The following is a 21252-nucleotide window of genomic DNA, read 5'->3' as shown; positions in this document are numbered from 1 at the left end:
GTGGCACAGACACAAATCTTGAAAGCCTTCTAAGGAGAGCGGAAGCTGTTATAGCTACAAAGACACAAGGGGACCAACTCCATGGTATGGTAATGCCATTGGATTTAGAAATAGGAGTCATAAAAGCTCCTGTAGGTGCAATGAGTTAGGTGTCCAAATACTTTTGTCCATATATTGTATATTTGTTATATTATGTTCTCTCTAAAGAATGTAAAAATCATTAATTACAGATTTGGAACTGCACTTGATTGGTGTGTGTAAAGGATTGAAATCTGTGGTAAGTCTGGGAGATGTTTGAGGTGCTGGTGAATGAATGACACTTTATGCCTTCGTCCAGCAATTCACAAAGTGAACTCGCTGTCCCTGTGCAGCTGCTGCCGCTGCTTCATGCGGCTCTGCTGGTCAGGCCGGCTGTTTATTTAACCCGGTCAGAGCAGCCAGAGAGAGCCAAACTCCTAAATCCAGGCAGCCCAATGACCAGCTAAAGCTTAGCCGCAGCTAGCCTTCACTAGCCACTAGGTCACATTATTGTACTTACGGGATGTCTGGGTGCGTTAAGCATTTTTACTCTTCTCTAGTCTATGGTTTTTCTATAAACAGGCCGTCCAGTACAAGACATTTATTTTTACCGTCGGTCAGAAGAGCAGAACGGATAATTATGTAGAAACCTCAGCATCTAAACCTAGTTAAGGACAGACATGCTACATACTGACACTTCTCTTACTGTTACTACAGCTTCCGTTCTCTTCAGGAGACTCCACACCTTCACAGCTTAGTCTAAGATGGTGAAATCTGAGCATTTTCTGCTTTTCATCTCCGAATAATGTCAAACGCATTTAATGATGTAGAGATCTGGACTGTCTGGGGAATTAGACCAGTCACAGTGGAAGGATGGACAGGACCTGTGAATGCTTTTAGAGCTGAAATGAGTGGAACTAGGTTTTCTCCTCTGACTCGAAGATGCGAGCTTTAAATGTTGATTATCTGATGGGGAAATTTTGGTGGTTTTCCAGGACTGCGTCTCTGCGGCAGGTTAGTACTCTAGTAATCCTAATATTAGCATACTGTCATTTTGTTCGAACAGTTCGAAGTTCTTTAAACACTGTCGCCGCTCTTACATCATTATCCACCTTTTTTCCTCATTTTCCCTGACGCAAGTCCCTCCTCCCTTTGTCCCATTGCATTGTGGAGTAATGATGTCCATCAAATCCACAACCAAAAACCAACCAGTTCTAAGTTTGCTACTTTTATCTACTACATACGCAGATGCTAGTTTGGGTTACTAATTGGTACGCAGTTGAGACGCACCCCAAGGGTTGGAGTTTTTTAGTTTGTTTTTTGTATTTATTTATTATTTATTTTTGACCTAACTCCAGCCTTGGAGGCATCTGCTGTCAGTTATTTTCTTTAACTTTCCTCTTCATGCAAGTAGATTTATCTTCTATCTAATCTTATCTGAAAAGAGGATCAATCAGGTATCTGCTGATTTTCATGTGATCCATGTTTTGTGAGTTGTCGCAGCATTGCACAAGGTCACAGCATGCTGCAGTTCCTCATTCAACCACTAGATTGCATTACAGTCCTTAGGCATGGCTGCAGAACCCCATGGCAGGCAGTGTTGAAATCTGCTCTGTGTATATGTCAAATCTGTGGAATATGTAAAACTGACATTCCTCTTAGGGGAAGCAGAGTGAGGACTTTCAACATCACTAACCGGACAGGAGTCCGTCACTCTGCCCAGTACAGAACACGTCAGTGAGTAACGACACCGCAGTGCAGTAATGCACAGGAACACACTGCTGCTCTCGGCTGGTGCTCGGCAGGGTTTTTAATGTGGTTGATTACAAAAGTAAAGCAAATTTCATCTTGAGAGAAATAGCAGTGCGTTACAGAAGCCCTGCACGATCACACGTGACCAAGTTTACCTAGAAAATGTGGCATCCAGTCCTGCCCTCGGTCAGTAACAAGTACTGAAACTTGTTTAGGGATGTTTCAGTTCAATTCATTTATATGGTGCTTTTTCACAACGAACACGGTTACAAAGCAGCTTCACAAAGATTCCGGTCTGAGCCTCTTTTGAGCAAGACAGTGGCAAGAAAAAACTCCCTCAGATCGAGAGGAAGAAACCTTGAGAGGAACAAAGGCAACCCATCTTCCTCTGGTCGACACTGGACAGCACCATAATAAGCAAAATAGGAAATAAACAATAAACCAAAATTGAGAGAAAAAAAAGAAGAGTGAAAGGTGAAAGTCCATGCAGGTAAACAGTCACAAGCACAGCCAGGCAGCAAAGAAGTGGAGAGCCAGGTCTGGTGGTGCCCGGGAGAAACAGTTGTAACTGGGAGAAAACACAAGGGGTTAGGAGGAACGCAGCAAAAATATATACATCAAACATTTAAATAAGGTCTAACTGCCGTTTTACAATTATTTAATTTTTTTTAATAGCTTTTTGATCATTTTTTTGGCACAGTAAGATTTTGGAGCTATATTTATAAAGGTACAAATTGATCATAGTCTAATGCTGCGTGTCCGAAACTAAGAAATACCTGTTGTACCACTTGTACATTCCACAGCGACCAGTGATGTGGTATTTACAAGTGGGGAAACTAGAGATTTTTTGGCTTTCCCGCTCCAATGCTTAGTTGACCTAATATTACTTCATTTAGTTTGATACTGTGCAGTGTTTGGACGGCTCAATGTTGTTGTTTTTGGGATATCCAAGGATCTCTATGATTAGTGCGCGTGTTTTCTGATAACAGAAACAACTCAAATAGAGTGAAATTGTATTCCCCAGTTAACCATCTGGTGTATCCAACCTTCTGCTGAGCACTTAAACACAGCGCAAGCACAGTGTTTGCTTGTTAGTGGTATCAACCTAGTATTTCTCTTTGTAAACCAAAGAAGCACAAAACTGATGGCAAGTTTAGTAGTAAACTGACAAATGTGTAATTGTCAGTTCAGCCACAGGTACCAGAACCTTAATGGTTTGATCCTGCAGGTACAGTAAATAAAGGATGTTGTCCAGTTAGCCACATCGGTGCTAGTGTAGGTGAGGTGTTTAATCTCTGGCTGTGGTTTTAAATGGATATTTGAATGGCGTTGAGTAGACAAGCCTATTTTGGTATTGTCACGTATTGGCGGTTGCTTATCATGCAGTGTTTTGGATTTTTGAGGTGTCTGGACTTTATTTGGGCTATGTTGGAATGTGAGTGTGCGCGCCTGTGTGCATGTGTTTGTATGAATAGCTCTCTCTCGCTGGCTTTTGTCCACTCCTGCTGTTTCTTTCTGTCGCTCACACTCACACCCTTTACTTCTTCTCTGAGTTACTTTTTTTAACAGCAGCTTTAGCTTGTGTTCAGCTGTTGTGTTGATCATTTTCTGTGTGTTTTGTATGTGTGTGCAGGGCAGAGCGGTTTGGGGAAGTCCACTTTGATGAACACGCTCTTCAAGTCCAAAGTGAGCAGGAAGTCGGTGATGGGCACAGCTGAGGAACGCATCCCCAAAACCATCGAGATCAAGTCCATCAGCCACGGTAAAGCCTCTCAGCAGCCGCCCACACGCTGGCTCATACATATGAAACCTCTCTCTCTCTCTCTCTCCCCCCCCCCCCCCCCCCCCCTCCCTCCCTAGTTAGCACTGGGCAATATGTCCTCAAATCAATATCGTAATTAACTGTACATTTAATCTCGACTACAGTTAATGAACGATTATATAAACTGCCCAAATTGCTCAGATGGCTCAGTGTTAGTTTTCCTCCATGTCTGGACAGGGGACTGAGTCTCAGTACAACACACAGGAATTGTTTTTATGTTTGTTTGTTTGTTTGTTTGTTTGTTTGTTTGTTTTTTTTAGGGCACAGTACCGAAACACACAGTGGAAAAAGTATCAGCAGAATGAATTAAATAAAATGCAAATAATTGACCCAGGCAAGATGATGTCGATTAGAGGAATGTTAAATAATCTGAATGTCGTTTCTGAAGCACAGTATCAGATTGAATCACAGTTGTGAAACATTGTGCAGAAGGCTGGTTTGTGTTGGTGGGTTGAGACTTTAATGATGATCATCTCTTCTCTGTGCAGACATTGAAGAGAAAGGTGTGAGGATGAAGCTGACCGTGATCGACACACCAGGCTTTGGAGATCAGATCAACAATGAAAACTGGTAAAGGAACACATTAGTTTTTACAACCAATGTCCTAAAGTTTTTTTTTTTACAAAAATGGTATTTAGATCATATTTATCAGGAGTGTGTTTTTTGTTTGTTTTTCCCCCTCAATGAATGAAATAAACAAACACTTCAGAAAACACTATACACAAAACAGAACTTGGAAGAAACCATTACATGTGCCAGAACGTTTGAGTGCACCACATTTAAAAAGAATGTTTTTGTTCCCCAAACATGTTAAATGAAGCACATAAACCGTAGTTGTATGTTAAACCTCAGGAACATCAGGAATTGCATGTAATTTGCCCAAATGTTTGCATTCGACCATATATACATGCATCTGTACATACATCACTGCTGGAACAAAGCCTTCTAGCTCCAAAAGGGAAACTTTACTGCTGAAGCGCAACACTTAATGGAAGTCAGTGTCGAACGTTGTTTCATTCAAGTCATTTCAGAGCATTTCTGTTGGTCGTTATTTGACATTTTGACACAATTCAAAGGACCGCAGGCTTCTTCAAATTATGAGGACTAATGTTTGTTCTGAGAGTGAAAAGGTGGATGTATGTATTTACGATATATTGCTGCTGTCCTGTGAAAACCATGTATCTCCATTTTTGTCAGGTTTTTAGTTTTCTCCATGGACCAATAAAATGCTTCTGAATTTCTTCAAAATATAATTGTTTAATATGGTCTAGTAAAACTTCTGTAAAGTTGCCGAATTGTCTGTATCTGAGGTTGTGATGATATGTCTTCTAATCATGAAATGAGATCAATTCACACTTAAGCTTGTAAGATTATAAGATTATGTCCAGTTGTCGGGTACAGTACTCGTTTAGTCCATGTGTAGTTCCAGCTTCCAGAACTTCTCTGTCTGTCTGAAACTTTGTGTACGCTAAGATTTCCACGACTAGTAGCCAATGCGTGCTCATTTTGTCCGTACACCAGGGGTTAATTGGCCTGAACTGATTGTATGTGCCTTATGTAAGGTGTCCCACCACAGTGTCTGGTGACCGAGGCAAATCTACTCGCCAGATGTTTAGTATTTCCTCCTTCTTGCTTAATGGTGGATTTTAATTTGCCACTTTTCCTGCTGTGTTTGGGCACGCTCCCCATCTACTCAAATGACCTTATTCTCTAAATGTTACATAATCCATTTTTTCCTCCTCCAGCTGGCAGCCCATAATGAAGTTCATAAACGACCAGTATGAGCAGTACCTGCAGGAAGAGATCAACATTGAGAGGAAGAAGAGAATCCCTGACTCCCGGGTTCACTGCTGCATTTACTTCATCCCCCCCACAGGACACTGGTCAGTACACACACACACACACACACACACACACACACACACACACACACACACACACACATTTGTGTTGCTCTGCCACCATCATGTAGGAAGGCACCATTTCTTGACCTTACTGACTGTAATTTAAGGGGTGTTTCATATACAATTGAGGCATTACACTGTATTAATACAGAAAATAATGTAATAATGTCTTAATGTATTAAATAAGTGGTTCAAAAAGCTAAAAGGGGGGGGGTTATGTATGACTAGTAGAGGTCTGCACTAGGTGGAAAAGCCTTTTTTTTTTTTTTTTTTTTTTTTTTTTTTAAACTTAAACTAACTGCTGGTTCCATTAACTTGTCTTATTACATCACGTCTTGATACCAGTATTAAAAACCACATTTGCTCATGTACACATGCTAGTTGTGTACAGAACAGTGTACGTAAGACTAACATTTTAACATTTCTGTGGCTGCGTCTCAACTTACACACGTCCTAAATTTGCTATGGCTAGTTTTGAGAAACAGTGTAGCCGATGTGTACAGCAAGTTGGTGGAGCGAGTGGGCTGGCTTGGTACTAGATTTTGGGGACAGGAGTGAACCCATACTTGTGTACAATTCTGTGCTTGTTTACTTAAGATGCATTTGGTTCGTATTGTGTTCATACTTCTACGCTAAGAAACTGACAGAGACCGACCTGCTCAGCCAGTCCTGGTTCGCACCAGGGTTTGTATTATTGGAACCAAAGCTTACAAGTATAAACACACCCAAAGATGAGCTACAAAGCGCCTGGGTGAAGCGCTAGAGATTTTTCATCCTTTTCCCACCCGCTCCCGCAAGGTTTCATCCAGCTCCCGCAGTAAATCTGCAGCATTTCTCTCGTTCCCACCCTCAATCTAAACATTACATCGGCTTCCTGCCCACGCAGGCCTAAAGAGGCTAACTGACATCCAGTATTTTACACAGTCTCTTCATAAATCGATTTCCAGTGGAATAATATGGCAGTCATGGCCATTGAGCACATTTACTTTCACTGTGTGTTTTCCTCCCAATAAACACAAAACTGGAATTAAACCGCAGAGCGTTTAATATTTTGGACAGCTACACACAGTTTCGGCTCGCTTCTAACCCTATAGCCTACTCCTGCACTTCTAACCCCACACTTGTGTACTTTACATACTACCCTTATGATTGCACTTGCAATGGTGCAGCGGGATGACTTCTCACACTGGACTCCTGCACATGACCCAGAAAGTTATGCCCGATACTTCAATATTGAGGTACATTGTAGTGTGGATTAATGGTCTTCCTGGAGTGCGGACCTCTGAATTTTGGATGTGTGCGAAGTTGTTTGCTTTATTAAGGAGTCTGTCAGACCTCTTTAGTTTTCTCTAATTTTAAAGAGCTTTTTGGTGAAGGAAACTGTCCTCACAACGTTCTGTCTTCATTTGTAATTTCTTAAAAGACTGAGCAACACTTAAAGGGTTTATCAAGCGTCTTATTCGAGACATAATAGGAACCTCAAAACACTGCGGTGCAAAGACTCGTAACACCGTTTCTACACTGATTTTTATGTAGATAAAGGGGCTGTCAAAGCCTAATTTACTTATATTGCAACAGACTAGCTGCAAGTTGTTAACCAATGACTTCCCTAAAATGGTTTTCTAAATAGACCCTTATTTCCCCCCACAATCTGTAGTGTAACTAGTGGTGTAATGTTTTTGTAGACAACATTTGTGAACTGCTGGTCTACCTGAAAACCGTGCAGTCATAAACATAAACTTACTATGAACCCATTATGCCGTTACATTTGCATTTACAGCATTTTGTCTGAGGTCCTTATCCAAAGCGTCTTATATTTGAATGATGTTAAATAGAAGCAGAATGTCATGTTAGGGCTCCTGCCTCAGGGCTTTTACTAGTGTAGCATGGTATACTTGCCCAGTCAGAGAATCAAACTTTGGTCTGCTATGGGAAAACAGCCCACCCCACAAACAATATCTGGTCAGCAGTGCAGCTAAGGTCCTATGGAGGTCACTTTTCATTAATAGGGGATGGTGGTCTGAAATTTAGCATAAGCAGGTGTAGAGGGGTCACTAATTGTGCAACAAGAAAGAATGAAGAAACAGTGGAAGTGGATGTAATAGACTGTGTTGATTCTCCTACTGTGTTTTAGCAAGACTTCTCTCTTCGTGGTGTTGAAGATGAGAAGTTGATCATGTCCAGATGAACAGATAGGACAGGCCATGTTTTCCATGTTCTTTTCCTGCTGGTTTGTGTGTTTATCTGTGTTTACTTGACCTTTGTCCATTTATGTTTTTGCTGAAGGTTTAGGTTGCAGGGGGGTGCAGGAAACCTTTGCATTTTTACTATGTGCAGAGTTTTTTTTAAACTCTAAACCACATCTATCATTTAACAACATCCATTTACGCAAGCCTCAGTGCAAATATACAAGCTACAGCAGAATAATGAGACTCTGCTTATCATGGTGAGCAATCTGTGTGCTTTGGCAAAAGTAAAAGTGCATAAAATTCACTATGATAAGCGTAATCCTGCTCGGGCCTCGTGTTCGTGCATGCAAGGTGTAATTTCATTGGCTGATGAGGGCCAAATGTATGTATCTGTGCCAAGAACTTTAAGAATAATAAAGCCTGTGCATGCTTGTCTTGGTTATATGTAATAAGCAACATCAGGGCACGTTTATCATCTTTATGTATGAAGATTTGGAAGTCTTTGTTCTGTGTAAAACATATATTGTTAGTATCCTACAGGGGGGGCTGTTGCCTTGTTGAATTCTATAAATTTCTCATTTAACCCTCCTAGGTCCCTCAATGCATTTCCAACCCGAGAAACAAGGATCAACTTTCAGTGTGTTGTACAAAGGTTTTGGGACACCCTCTTATATTGTTTCTTCTGAAACCAAGGGGATTTTAAAAACACCAACCATCATTTCCAACAACACTCTTCCACTGCTCCACAGCTCAGTGCTGGGAGGTTTGTACCCCTCTAGCTCACACCTGGCATTAGACACTTGGCATTGTGTTTATCTGCTCCAGAGAGTCCTATTCTATTGGCAAAACGTCTCTACAGGGACTTGACAAACTGTGTGTGCAGTTGTGAAACTGTCAGCAATGTAGCTGAATGCATTCAATTGAAGGGGTGTCCACAAACATTTGGACATGGTGTTCTGTGTCTTTATGTGTATATATATTCAGTCATATTTTTGGAACCAGTTCCAATATTTTAACTTCCAATGTTTTGGCCACTGTTGTAGCAGGGCGCCCTCTGGTGGGAACAGTTTAGACATTTGTCAGCAGCATAAATCCAACCTGCAGTCAAGGCTGGTGGAGGTAAAGCACAAAGCAAAAGACCCCTCAAACTGGTTTCATGAATGTGAAGATACGTTTGCCTGATCCAAGTCCAGTAGAACGTCTTTGGGATGGGGTAGAATGGGAGATTCACAGCTTGGAAGCGCTGGTGAACATTCTGCAGTGTGTTGCAGTCATGTCAACATGGACCAGAATCTCTCAGGAATGTTTTTTTTAACATCGTGCCACCTAGAATTGAGGCTGTTCTCGGAGCAAAGGGAGGCCCTAGCTAGTGTTAATATAGCGTTCATGATGCAGTGCGTGGTGAGTGTATTATCTCACAGTGGCTGACCCCTTTTCGAGGCACAGTTTGATGATTTGCGTGTGTACCAGGCTGGATATAGCTTGTGTGCCTGCGTTCATGTATACATGCTCATGTCATGTGCCTCCACTGTATATTCAGCTTGGTCTCAAAAGTTCAACAGGCCATAAAACAGACTGGTGCGTATGCATGCCTCTTCCTCCCAGTGCTGTGTGATAGGAAATGTTTTTCTGGCAGTCTTCCAGCCGTGATGTTCGGGTAAGTCAGGCTGATATTTAAACCAGATACATGTTCGAAACAAAGTTCCTGGCTTATCCTTCATTTTGTCCTCCATCCTCAACTCTTCCTCAGCTAATAACTCTGCTGTGATCTACTGCTGTCTAAGCCAGGGTTTCCATACCGCCAAGTCACAGAGTTTGTGTAGAAGCTTAATGTTTCCCTGTGGTTTTGAAGCTTCAGCCATGACACTGACCACCTACCTAATGTGATATGCTGTTGGCCCTTTGCAAGCCTCCAGAACAGCTCTTAACACTCAAGACATAGATTCTAGTCCTGAAGAAGCTCTGTGGTGTCTGGCACCAAGTTGAATGCCCACATAAAGGCTCATGACCAGAGTTTGCCCAGAGCATCACACTCTCTCCACCATCTTCTCTTTTTCCCACTGTGCATCCTGGTCCTGTTGCTTCTCCAGGTACTGGAGTACTCTGTGCCTATACCTGGCCTTCCATGTGGAGTAAAGGAGAACTGGTCATATTATCATATATCTCTGTACACACCAGTCACATGACTTCAGCTAATTGACCCAAGGGTCCATCAGGTCCACACACCTGCCCATTTCTCCTTCATCCAACATGTCCACAATGACAACAGACAGACCTTGATCTGCATCGTTGTTAGGAGATCATTATTTTTTCCTCTTTATCTGTGTGTGTGTGTGTGTGTGTGTGTGTGTGTGTGTATATATATATATATATATATATATACACACACACACACACACACACACTGAACTGTGTGCCAGCTGGAGATTTCTGTGCCGCCAGCTCTGGTCTGTCTTACACTAAGCCTTGTTTTAGTGATTCCACAAACGGAGGGTTGCTGTTTATCCAGCTACCCAGTGCTGCAGATGTATGTGTGTGTGTGTGTGTGTTGTGTGGCAGCTGCTGGGTTTCTTTGAACAGCTCGGCCAATTGGAGAGAAACACACAGGCTGGCTGGACTGTACAGTGTATTTCAGCTGGTCAGATACCAGAGGGGAGGTGTAGGGGGCTGTCAGAAAATACATTCCTTCACTTTTGGTTCTGTTTTTCAACAATAACATTTTTGGTAAGTGTCTCACAAAGGCTGGGCCCGTGTGTGTGGAATGTGTTGCATGGAATTTCACACACACAATAGCATGGTCACAGTAAGCTGTCTTGTTCATATCATACAGGCAGAGCAGTTTTATTGTTTCTGGCTTTTTGACGTCCTCTGTATATAGAAAGCAATGCTGTGTTCTGTTCTCTTCCCTGTTAGTCCTGTTAAATCTGCTGCTGTAGTGCCTTTACAGCTGAAAGTGAACTGAAATGTTAGGGATGTATGGATGTTTGGATTTGTGGACATGTCTGCCCCCTGGTGGTAAACATCTCCTGCCTCATCAGTAGCACTGCATGGTTCTGTATCCCATTTTTCCATTTCTGTGTTGTAAATGTGCTCATACTGCTTTGTAAACTGTACCGGAGGTGTAACTGAGGTGCTACATGTTGTAGGAAGTGCTGTGCAGAGGTGTTTAGACACCTAAACAAACACTGATGCAGAAAAGCTTCATTTTAATGAGGGATTCCTTGCTTAAATGTGTTTACATTAGTTTCAGCTAGTTAGAGGTACTAAGATCCGACTCTAGATTTCTTCTGATTGGCCCCCAGCAGTCATATATGAATATGTTCAATTTACCCACCAGCAGCACATCTGGGTGAGCTTTTGTAAAGACGGGTTCAGAAAAAAAGTGATGGGAACTGTAAATAATACTGAGTGTCTTTAAGGAGAAGTTGTACATGTTTAAACCTGTGGTCTCCAACCCTCCTTTTGGGGAGCTTTCTTCCTGGAGGCTTTAACTCTTAATTAGTTAGATCTTGTGAGGTGAATTGGGGTTGAATTAGAAGTCTGCAGGACGATGGCTCTCCTTGGGTAGGGTTGGAGATCACTGGTTAAAAGAACACGAACATGTATGAAATCACACAAAATATTTATGAGTACAATAGTATGTTTGTGTCTAAACTAGAGCTGAGAGGGTACCTTGCCTTGCTCAGGCGGCAGCATGACTGGCCTGGATATCAAACACACAACCCTGTAATGAGCAAGACACTTAATCCTCTCAACCTCTTACTGGCAGCTATGTAGACCCAGCTATCGAAGCCACAACCCTGTGATGCCCACGGTATACCTGACATTTCAGATTATTGGGTAAAAAACCATTGCATCTTTATTCCATTATTAGATTGTATCATGTAACTGCCAAAATCCCATGAAGATCCTATTATTAGTGACCTGTGCCCCTTCTGACCAATCATAAACTCTGCCAGATGTATTTCTGTGACTGTTTGGAAGCCATAAGGATTTCATATGAGTTTACAAACATGGATCCATTTGGAAAGCTGTAATTTAACATCATCTTCTCCTTTCTCACTTTCTCAGTCTGAGGCCACTGGATGTGGAGTTCATGAGGCGTCTCAGTAAAGTGGTCAACATTGTCCCAGTCATCGCAAAGGCGGACACGCTGACCCTGGAAGAGAGAGACTTCTTCAAGAAGAAGGTTGGCTGCTGAACATTGTCCTAAAAATATAAACTGCCTCTTGCTCTAAAATGTAATTATTAACACTCTGTGCTTTTAGAATAGGGATGGTAATTGGTTTTAATGACATCCCTTCACTTCCACCAGCACTTTTTAAAAATGACGGTAAACAGCTCTGCTTCTGCAGTTTCTGTGCAAAACGCGCACCAGGACAACACCTTAGGTTACACGCTTATAATCTGAGCAGTACACAGTAGTAGTTTTTATATTTTATATTCATTTAAAGTTGATGTTGTTTTTGTTTTTTGAAAATGTGCGAGGTTGATCTTTCATTTATTAAGCTGGCAGATTTGAACTTGAACACCTCACTTATTCACAGTGAGAATAACTCTGCCAGTTTGCACTCTGTTTAAATAGTGGATAATAAGGTTAAGATGGAATAAAAGTCATATTAAGTCATTTTTGTTTATGTTTCTGAATATACTGCAGTTAAATCCTAATTGCATTAGTCACTGATATGATAGAAAATGTTCCAGCCCTGTGAGCTAGTTGGAGATTTTGGCCCAGAAATTGCTGTTTTTAAATGATTGGGAACAGCTGGGCTGTGTTTTTTTACGGTTGCTATGCTGCTTTTGTAGAGGTTCAGCTGGCTCTGTACGTTTGTTGTCTGGAGATGCTTGTAGTTTCTTTCAAAGGACCTGACGGAGGCCAGCATAAGGCAGAGGAATCTGTACATGAAAGAGGGCCAAAACTATGTGCTTAATTTTCCAGTCTATTGAAACATTGGCTCTCTGTTTTTAATGCAGCACTCTCTTAATGTAGCGCATTAGATCGAGGGTCAGCAGCAGTTAGTTGATACTGCTCTATTCTATGCGGTTTAGGTCAGTTTAGGTTGCAAGTAGCATGTCCTTTTGTAAATTAGTGAGCAACAGAACTATAACCTCAAGTAACTGAGTCATAAGCAATACATCCAGAAGCAGATAGAATGCACTCATGTGTGAGAGATGCTCAGAGATGAATGAGGGGCCTGTCAGTGATTTATTTTTTATTTATTTATATTTTTTCTTTTTTATTCTTTCCTGAAATTTTCATATGACTTCATATGATTTGATCCATGTGGTCTCTGCAGACATGTATAAAGTACTAGAGTTGAAGTACTAGATTTGAGAAAGTATGAGTGCTCTATCTAAAAAGTGACTTGAGTCAAAGTGTTCTTTAAGCTTCAGACTTAAGTGGAAGTACTTAAGGTTTCAACATTTTTGGTACTTAAGTATTGAAAGTAGTTTATTCTTAAATGTACTACTCAAGTACTGAAAGTAAAAGTACAAGTATTGTTATGTAGTTATTACAGAAAGCAGTCAAAAGTCTGAATATCATTGTTTATATTATTTCAAATGCTCAGACCTAAGGGCGGTCACAATTCCTTTGGCTGTAATTGACTGTAAAACAACCTGCCGCATACAAGTGTTTCATAACCAGTCAGGAGAGCATCTTCAAACACTGAGCTTACCTTTCTGTAAACTAAACTACAGCTCAAAGATCTCCGGTCATTCGGCCACATACGAGTATTTGAAGGTGGTTTTTCTTCTGGTGGTTCTTCCGTCTGGAAGTAAAGCTGTAGCGTTAGTGTCCTCACTGCAGCAGCAGAGTAAAAGGAAGAACGGCAGCATGCACACTCGCGGCTCGATCACTCGTTCTGCTCAATATTGAGACCGCTTCATCAAACCCGGTGGACATGTTTAGGTGGTTCATACTGCCATTCAGAATGTGGCTTCTGTTTTTACTGCACAGAAAAAGAAAAATGACAGCGATGGCAAAGCAAGAGGAAAACCAAAAAGGAGAACCAATTTGAAATGGCTGCCCCAACATCCGGCTCTGCAAAGACCTTTATTTCATTTTATAGATTAAAATGAGTCTAATCCTGTTCTAAATCCACATGGGTTTGTCTGTGTCGAAGAAATAAAGGTCTGGATGCGTATTGAAGGCGTTAGAACATGTTTATGGGCTTGTATTTACAGCAATGAGGTTGTTGACAGTCTAGTCCAGTCTTTATTAGCAACATTTATTAGCAACATTAGCCTAGTGTTTATTGTTCTGAACTAGAGAAGCAAACTGTTGGAACGTCATGTAAGCAGTATCGAGGTTGTTCAGTGGTCACTAAGTGTAAAATCGGACAAATGTACATCTCGACATCTCAAAGCCTGAATTCTGTTTGTTTTTATAGATCACAGCATGTCCTACAGAGTCAAAAACCACATAAGCAAGTTTGCGTCCGTGTTGCAGAAGTAAGCGTTAAGCCTTTGCTGTGTGTGTTTGCTGGCGGTGAGTTCTAACAGCAGGTCTGCGTCTCCCTCCGGGAATCCCTCTGAGCTTTCTGAAACACAGCCCAGATTTTCTGGCTCCAGCTTCACTTACAGACGAGTGAGAGAAAGGGGGAAAGGACACTTTTATGTGCACGATCGTCAAGGGTCGAGTCCGATTGGCCGAGCGGTTTCATCTGAGGTCAGGGATTGGCCGAAGCTCAGCTGCTGATGTGGCGGCTGCAGAAACGCGCAACGTCACTTCCTGTCTTTGACAGCACAGCGTGGGCATGTTAGAGATGTTTGATGGTGAAGCCTGAAGGGAGGAATGTGAGAGGCGTAATTGAAAAAGACAGCCGTTCATTTAAACAGCTATTATTGGAAACGAACTACAGCAGCGCTCCATGTGTTCGTAAACAAGGCAGAGAGAAATCCTCCATCACTCGCTTTTAGAAGCACCCTGACATTTGCAGCCATTGAACATATCTGCTTTTTAAGTGACTTGAGGTAAAATTAGCTGTTGGTAGGGCTGCAGCTAACAATTAATCATTATGCTGCCTAAGTAACTCATTATACACTATATGGACAAAAGTATTGGGACATCAGTTTGATAGTGGTTTCTTTCAAGGGTATTTAAAAATGGGTTTATCCTGCTTTTGTTGGAGTAACTGTCTCTTCTGTCCAGGGAAGGCTTTTTACAACTCCCAAACTCCTCTCAAAATTATTTTATGGAGCTGGTGGGGGGCTTAATAACCCTCTAGCCCATACCTGACATTAGGCATGGTACCTGTAGGATGTTTATAAGATGCTGCTCCACAGAGTCCTATTCTATTGGCTTAACTTCTCTACAGGGACTAGACAAGCTCTGTGGTGTGCATTTGCACATCTGTGTTAGCTGTGTGCAGCTTAAAGTGGCTGAATGCATTCATTAGAAGGGGTGTCCACAAACATTTGGACATGCAGTGTATGTTAAACTCTTAAAACTAAAGGTGTTTCAGGTGCTTTCAGTGATGCCACAGGAGAAGCAGTTTTGGTTCCATAAAAAGCATGTTTGTAATAGATGTGTATAGCGTGTAAAGAACCCTTTGTTTTCTCTTTTTCTGGTGAGATTACTCAATGTTTTCAGACCTCAAGAGTGTCTTTTAGTTCAATAGCAGAGAGTATGATTTGGTGTAATGTAGCTCATCCTTGGTGCTTTTGTGTCTTCCACTTATTACTCATGCTGTCTGTCTTGTAGCTCTTTCACTTATCCTGATGGTTTTATGTGTGTGTGCTAAGACATTCTTTTAGCATAAAGTACAAGTACTCACATACATACGTTTGTGTGTGTGTGTGTGTGTGTGTGTGTGTGTGTGCTCTCGCAGATCAGGGAAGAGCTGCGGGCCAACAGTATTGACGTTTATCCTCAGAAGGAGTTTGATGAAGATGCAGAGGACAGACTGATCAATGAGAAAATACGGGTAAGTGCAGACTACAGCCAGCATTGAGCCTCTTTTATTAGGTGTACTGTGTTTGTGCAGTGCTTTCAGTGATTTCTTTGAACTGCTCGTTTTCTGAAGCAGGAGGGGTTAGTGTACATCTTTTAACAGAAAGACAAGAATCTCCCAAAAACCCACACAACATTTTCCAAAAGCTTAATGTTAGTCTGCTTCGTCCATTCCACAACCATCTTTAATGTGTTTGAAATTATTGGTCTTTTAGAGCATTCAGTTGTGTCCCGGTTGTGAACGTCTAGCTGGTAGTTTGAGGTTATGCTGAATAGGTCTGAGAGAGTCCTCCTCCTTCATTATTCCATCCACATTGTTGAGCCTGATTTAGATTATAATCTAAATCTAAAATTCCAAAATCGCTGCAGTTAAAAGTTTCAGATTGATGCATCATAATGATTCAGTACATTTTTACAATACGTGTTCAAGAGAACACACTTCTGTACATTTGTACATTTTAACTCTGGTAAGTAATGTCCCACCTGTGGAATTTGCCATGGCTGGCCCCTGGTTGGTACGGTCCTACCTGTGGAATTTGCCGTGGCTGGTCCCTGGATGGTACGGTCCGATCTTTGGAATTTGACATGTCTGGCCCCCGGTTGGTGCGATCCCACCTGTGAGATTTGCCGTGGCTGGTCCCCGGTTGGTGCGGTCCCACCCGTGTGACTGGAATGTTGGGTGTAGCACGTTCAGCTTTAAATGTGACAACATTCAGCTTTAGTTCCTCTAGTTCATCTAACCTGCTTTTTCCAGCACACGTAAAGTTATTCACTCAAGTAATGTTTCCCTCGTTATTCGCTAAAACATAATCTCAGTAGAACATTTCTGATATAAATACAGTGCAGGTTTCTGATATTAACACAAACAGCTGCTTTCCTGAGGCTGGAGTTATTCTCTAGCTTCTACCTGAAATTTTCCATTCCACCTTAAACGATGCAGCAGCTACAGGCAGCTGAATGTAACTGCGGCGCTGTTTCAAAGTGGAACATCCGCTTCAGTCAGATCCAGGTATTACATAAATCAAAGTCATGAACCGTCACTACTTCATAAATATGACCTAAAAAACTTAATGCCGTTTGATCATGGGTGTTCAAACTTTTGCTCACGATTGTATTACATCATGGGGCTATATGATAAAGGATTATAGCTCTCAGAGATGACTGGGTGAGTTCATTAACCTGGAGCTGAGTATTAAAGGTTCTGTGTGGATCCGCAGGAGATGATTCCGTTTGCAGTTGTCGGGAGTGATCAGGAGTACCAGGTGAACGGGAGGAGGCTGCTGGGAAGGAAAACCAAATGGGGAACCATAGAAGGTGTGACTTCTGCTGCCTTATTCACTGGTTTGGAACAAATCACATACAAATCTGTATCGGATAACCCTCTCTAAACTGAACATGTTAAAAACTAAGGTGGTAACAGTGGTGTCTAATCTTTAACTAATTTAATAAGGACTGAATGTAACTGATTAAACAAGAGGACTCCAAAGCTTCTACTTGACTAGAACAAACACCTGGAGCCACTCGAGCCAGTGGCAAATATTATTGACCTTGAGAATCAAGCCAAAGGCCACACATTTTAACTCCTTGTCTCCGTGTCAGTTCTCTTCAGCACTTCAACTCCTGAGACAGTTTCAATGTTTTGTTTTTTGTTTTTTTTATACAATCATTTTGAAAAGAAACCTGCTTTTCATACCAAGGTAGTCAAGTTTGATGAGCATTAAGCTGATGAGCTGGTTTAGCTGAGCTTTAAAAAGACAAATGCCTTCTTTTGTGTTCCCTAGTGCGCACGCCTCAATTTCTTAACTCTGAGCATTTTGTTCAATTTCAGTCAGCAGTCAAAGGCTGGCTTTCTTTTTAAAGAGTTTATAGAGAGAAATGACGTGGTAATTACTCTCTAATCTCTGTGCGGAGCTCAGTTCCTCTTATTAAAGCCCTCTTTTTACACCAGCTTTAATTTCCTGCCCCGGAAGTTTCCGAGCTGCTGCTTAACGGTGGCTTTCTCCTGCTCATTTATTGACTTTGACACAATCTATAATTTATACACACAATTCTCCAGCCGCACGTTCGTCACACAGAATTTGTCAGGACGTCAGCCTTATCTTTCCAGGAAGGCTTCAGGAGAAATTAAATTACTGAAAAGCTCGATGGCTTATCACGTCACCTCCTACCTCTTGCCCTGATAGCCCCCCTAGTGGCTGATGAGGAAACAACCTGCCAAAATGATTCAGAAATATATGTGTAGAAGTACATTTGATCACAGCAAATAAATAACTATCACATTTTTATTCAAGTATTCAGGTGTTTGAGTCGGCCCAAGTGACCAGTACATCATTATTGTACTTTTAAAACCACCTTAACTCTGAGTGGAAATCAAGATTTTTATTCCAGTTCATTTTGGAGAATTTCTATTGGTCCGTTACTCATGAAATTTGGGCACAATGTAAAGAACAACTACAGATTCATATTGTCAGAAGGGGACAGTCTGCAAAAATGGCGATAAGAGATTTTGTTGCAAGAGAGATTTATTTAATGCAAAATTCATATCAAGATGGAAAGTTCTACGTTATTAGCCTAATTTTTGCTGCTGTCCAAACCATCTCCATTTGTGTAAAGTCACCCTTTGAGAAGCGTGTTTTTCATTGGACACCTACAATAGCTCAATAGCAGCATAGCTGATCAATGTGTCCTTTTTCTGCTTCTCTCTGGATGTAACTGTAATTTGATGTATTTGGTTTTCTTCCCCTGTGCAGTTGAGAATATCGCTCACTGCGAGTTTGCCTACCTGCGGGACCTCCTTATCAGGTAAGCTGATGTCTTTTTAATGTGTTAATTAATAAGAATTGGCAATTATTTAAATATACACATATTCCTTTGTTGGGACCCATGTCTCCGTTTAGTGTTGAGAAGCTTTATACTTTTTTTAAACCCTCAAAACTGTAAAAGGCCTTTAGATAGAACAGTTATTGTCTATATGGATTTCTTTTATTAATAAATTACTGCTAGTTTTAATGCACTATAAATTATTGCCAGGCATTTATTAAAACACTGTTTTTTTTGTTCTGTTAACTGTCAGGTATGTCTGCTATTGAAAGGGTGTTTATTACAAGACATATCAGGAATAAAAAGCACATGGAAATGTAAAACTGCAGTACGATCTCTGTTTCGTCCCTAGCTATTTTCAGCGCTCTCATCTCATGGACATTTTAGTGTATTTTGTTGAAACCATTGTCCGTGAGCACAATTCTGTCACAGTCTGTCAAAGTTTTTAAGTAAAAAGTCACAACAAACCTGAAAATGTGCCTGAACTGTGTAGATGATTTGGCTGCTGTTTAATTTGCTTTAGAGTGGCGGCTATGAAGAGTCCCATTCTTCCACATGAAGGATGTGGCTATCCCCGGTTATTGGATCACAACAGAGCCGACTACATAACAGTCTAAACATTTTAATAACAGGGACACACTGAAATTTCAGCTAGCAAAACATTTCAGCCAAAAACGGTCAAAGGTCGCACTTCAGCCGAAAAACTGACAGTAATTGAAAAGCTGTTCAGCACAGACATGTTTGAGCAGCAGCAGATCAACAGTGCTAGATGTCGGCCGTGTGATTTAACATTTGCGATCACTGTTGATGGTAGGGGTCAAGAGAGGGTGCAGTGCTTAGGGTTTAATTTGCTTAGATTCCACAGCAAAACAACAAAAACTCAAAACAGTGTCCGATAGCATAACAGTGCTGTTTGTGGTCACAGAGTTTGAAATGACAAATTCACAAATGACCACAAAGCAAAAAACAGTCCTATTTTGTCCTGTTCAACGTATATTTTATTAATGTTTGAGTCTTGACCTATTATAGTGCCAGCTCCGAAATCACAATAGCGATTAAGAGCCGTATCTTGTGCAAGCCTTCATTTGAGTGCTAATTTCTCTCCCTCACTCTCACGTTCTGTACAGAACCCACATGCAGAACATTAAGGACATCACCAGCAGCATTCATTACGAAATGTACCGCGTCCGCCGCCTCAACGAGAACAACCTGCAGGCTAATGGACTGGCCGAACACCACCCATCCTCTCACGAGATGTAGAGCCTTCACATCTCTCTCTCTCTGCCCACTTCCGTTGTCAGCTTCTCCTCCTCTTCGTCCATGTGCACTCCAGCCGCCGCTGCTCTGTCCCGCCCTGCTCTTCAGCCACAGCAGGACCAGCCTGTTGATTGTGGACTTAACTTTGACTGTTCCCCCTCTGAGGGGATCCAGCACACTGCCCAGCCTGGATAAGGGTGAAAGCTACACACACAAACACACACACATACATAAATACACACACTGCTATCTCACATTGCCTGTATAACACACTCAGCTTACGTAGGTGGGTTTTTTTTGTTTGTTTGTTTGTTTTCCCCCTATTGATTTCTTTAAGCTCCACAGGCAGGTTGTAGATGACCACCCTTACCAATATTAGCTCCATTACATTATAGCACTTATCTGTTCTAATAGGCTAACGGTCCACATGCATATGTAAGAAATATTATTTAAAATGAATAACCCTGTCTAAGAGCACCACAGTTTCTTATCAGGTTAAATGGAAGTTCGATAAACCTCATCCAGTCTCACTACAGTAGCTGAGGAAGAATGGTTTTGTGGGCGGGGCATGAATTCATCCATTAAACCGCAAAGCAGGCTTCAGATAAATCAACCTGTTTAAGCCCCTGTAGAGACAAATCTTTTCTTACCTCTGGTTCTTGCTAAACCTGAAGGTTCTTGGAGAAACTCAATCTGGCTCCTAAAAGAGCTCTAATTTCAACAAGAACACCCAAAATGTGTCTGTTAGAATATTACAGTAGTTCACCTTTAATGCCATATGCATATTCAACGCAGATGCACGTGTGGTCTATTTGTGTGTGTGTGTGTGTGTGTGTGTGCGCGCCAGTGCCTGCCTGCTTTATTACAGCAATAGTTCAGGCGAGTGCCACGAATTAGGAATGAATGAAAGCTAATGATGTTCCCAGTTAGTGATGGCATTATCTTGCATTCATTGTCACATGCATTAGTCCAGGCATTAACATCCAGCGGCTAACTGTGCTGCGTCCGTAATCACGCATCACTCTTCCTCCACCACACCAGCACTGCCGCTTACCTGTCCAGTTCCACAGTGCTTTTATTATGCCTGATGTGCCTCTGTACTGCCGGGGGGGTGAGGGGTTGTGGGTTGGGGTCCATTGAGGGGTTGTTTGTTTTATTGCTATTGCTTTTAATTGTTTGATTATGGGGCACGACACAGTCCCTTGCTTTCACCGTGCTCTGTACATACATATAATCCCGATCAGACGTGCTGCCACAGTTTGAGGCAGGAGGGCGAAGGGATCAGACATGGGTAAATTGCACATAAAGGATGAAATTAAGGTAAAATTGCTGTCCTTATAAGTTTTAGCACCCAAACCGCAACATTTTATTTCCAATCCAAGGAAATTCCTGAGTTGTGTTTTTTTTGCTCTGCCCCTGGGCTTATTTATTGGAGATTGTGGGCACATAATAGACTCTCCAGCTGGACATTAAAAATGGTCTGCAGTCATTAGAGGAATAGTTTGGTGGGAAGTCAAATGGACAAAATTTCACACT

General features: G+C 41.6%; 1 protein-coding gene across 3 annotated transcripts in view; it reads left to right on the top strand.

Annotated features, from left to right (window-relative positions):
- septin9a (septin 9a) overlaps positions 1-20829 on the top strand; it is a 133587-nt gene extending 112758 nt beyond the window's left edge. For all 3 annotated transcript variants that reach the window (XM_072693336.1, XM_072693337.1, XM_072693338.1), the window contains 8 exons: positions 3404-3532; positions 4081-4162; positions 5338-5475; positions 11757-11874; positions 15518-15613; positions 16857-16953; positions 18390-18441; positions 19587-20829. In XM_072693336.1, the coding sequence (XP_072549437.1) occupies positions 3404-3532; positions 4081-4162; positions 5338-5475; positions 11757-11874; positions 15518-15613; positions 16857-16953; positions 18390-18441; positions 19587-19719 (845 nt within the window). In that variant the 3' untranslated portion in view covers positions 19720-20829. The remainder of the gene's footprint in view (positions 1-3403; positions 3533-4080; positions 4163-5337; positions 5476-11756; positions 11875-15517; positions 15614-16856; positions 16954-18389; positions 18442-19586) is intronic.
- The last annotated feature ends 423 nt before the right edge of the window (positions 20830-21252 follow it).

The sequence above is a fragment of the Salminus brasiliensis genome, chromosome 12 (assembly GCF_030463535.1).
Source record: "Salminus brasiliensis chromosome 12, fSalBra1.hap2, whole genome shotgun sequence".
NCBI classification, from domain to species: domain Eukaryota; kingdom Metazoa; phylum Chordata; class Actinopteri; order Characiformes; family Bryconidae; genus Salminus; species Salminus brasiliensis.
This window is presented reverse-complemented; position numbering and strand designations above follow the sequence as displayed.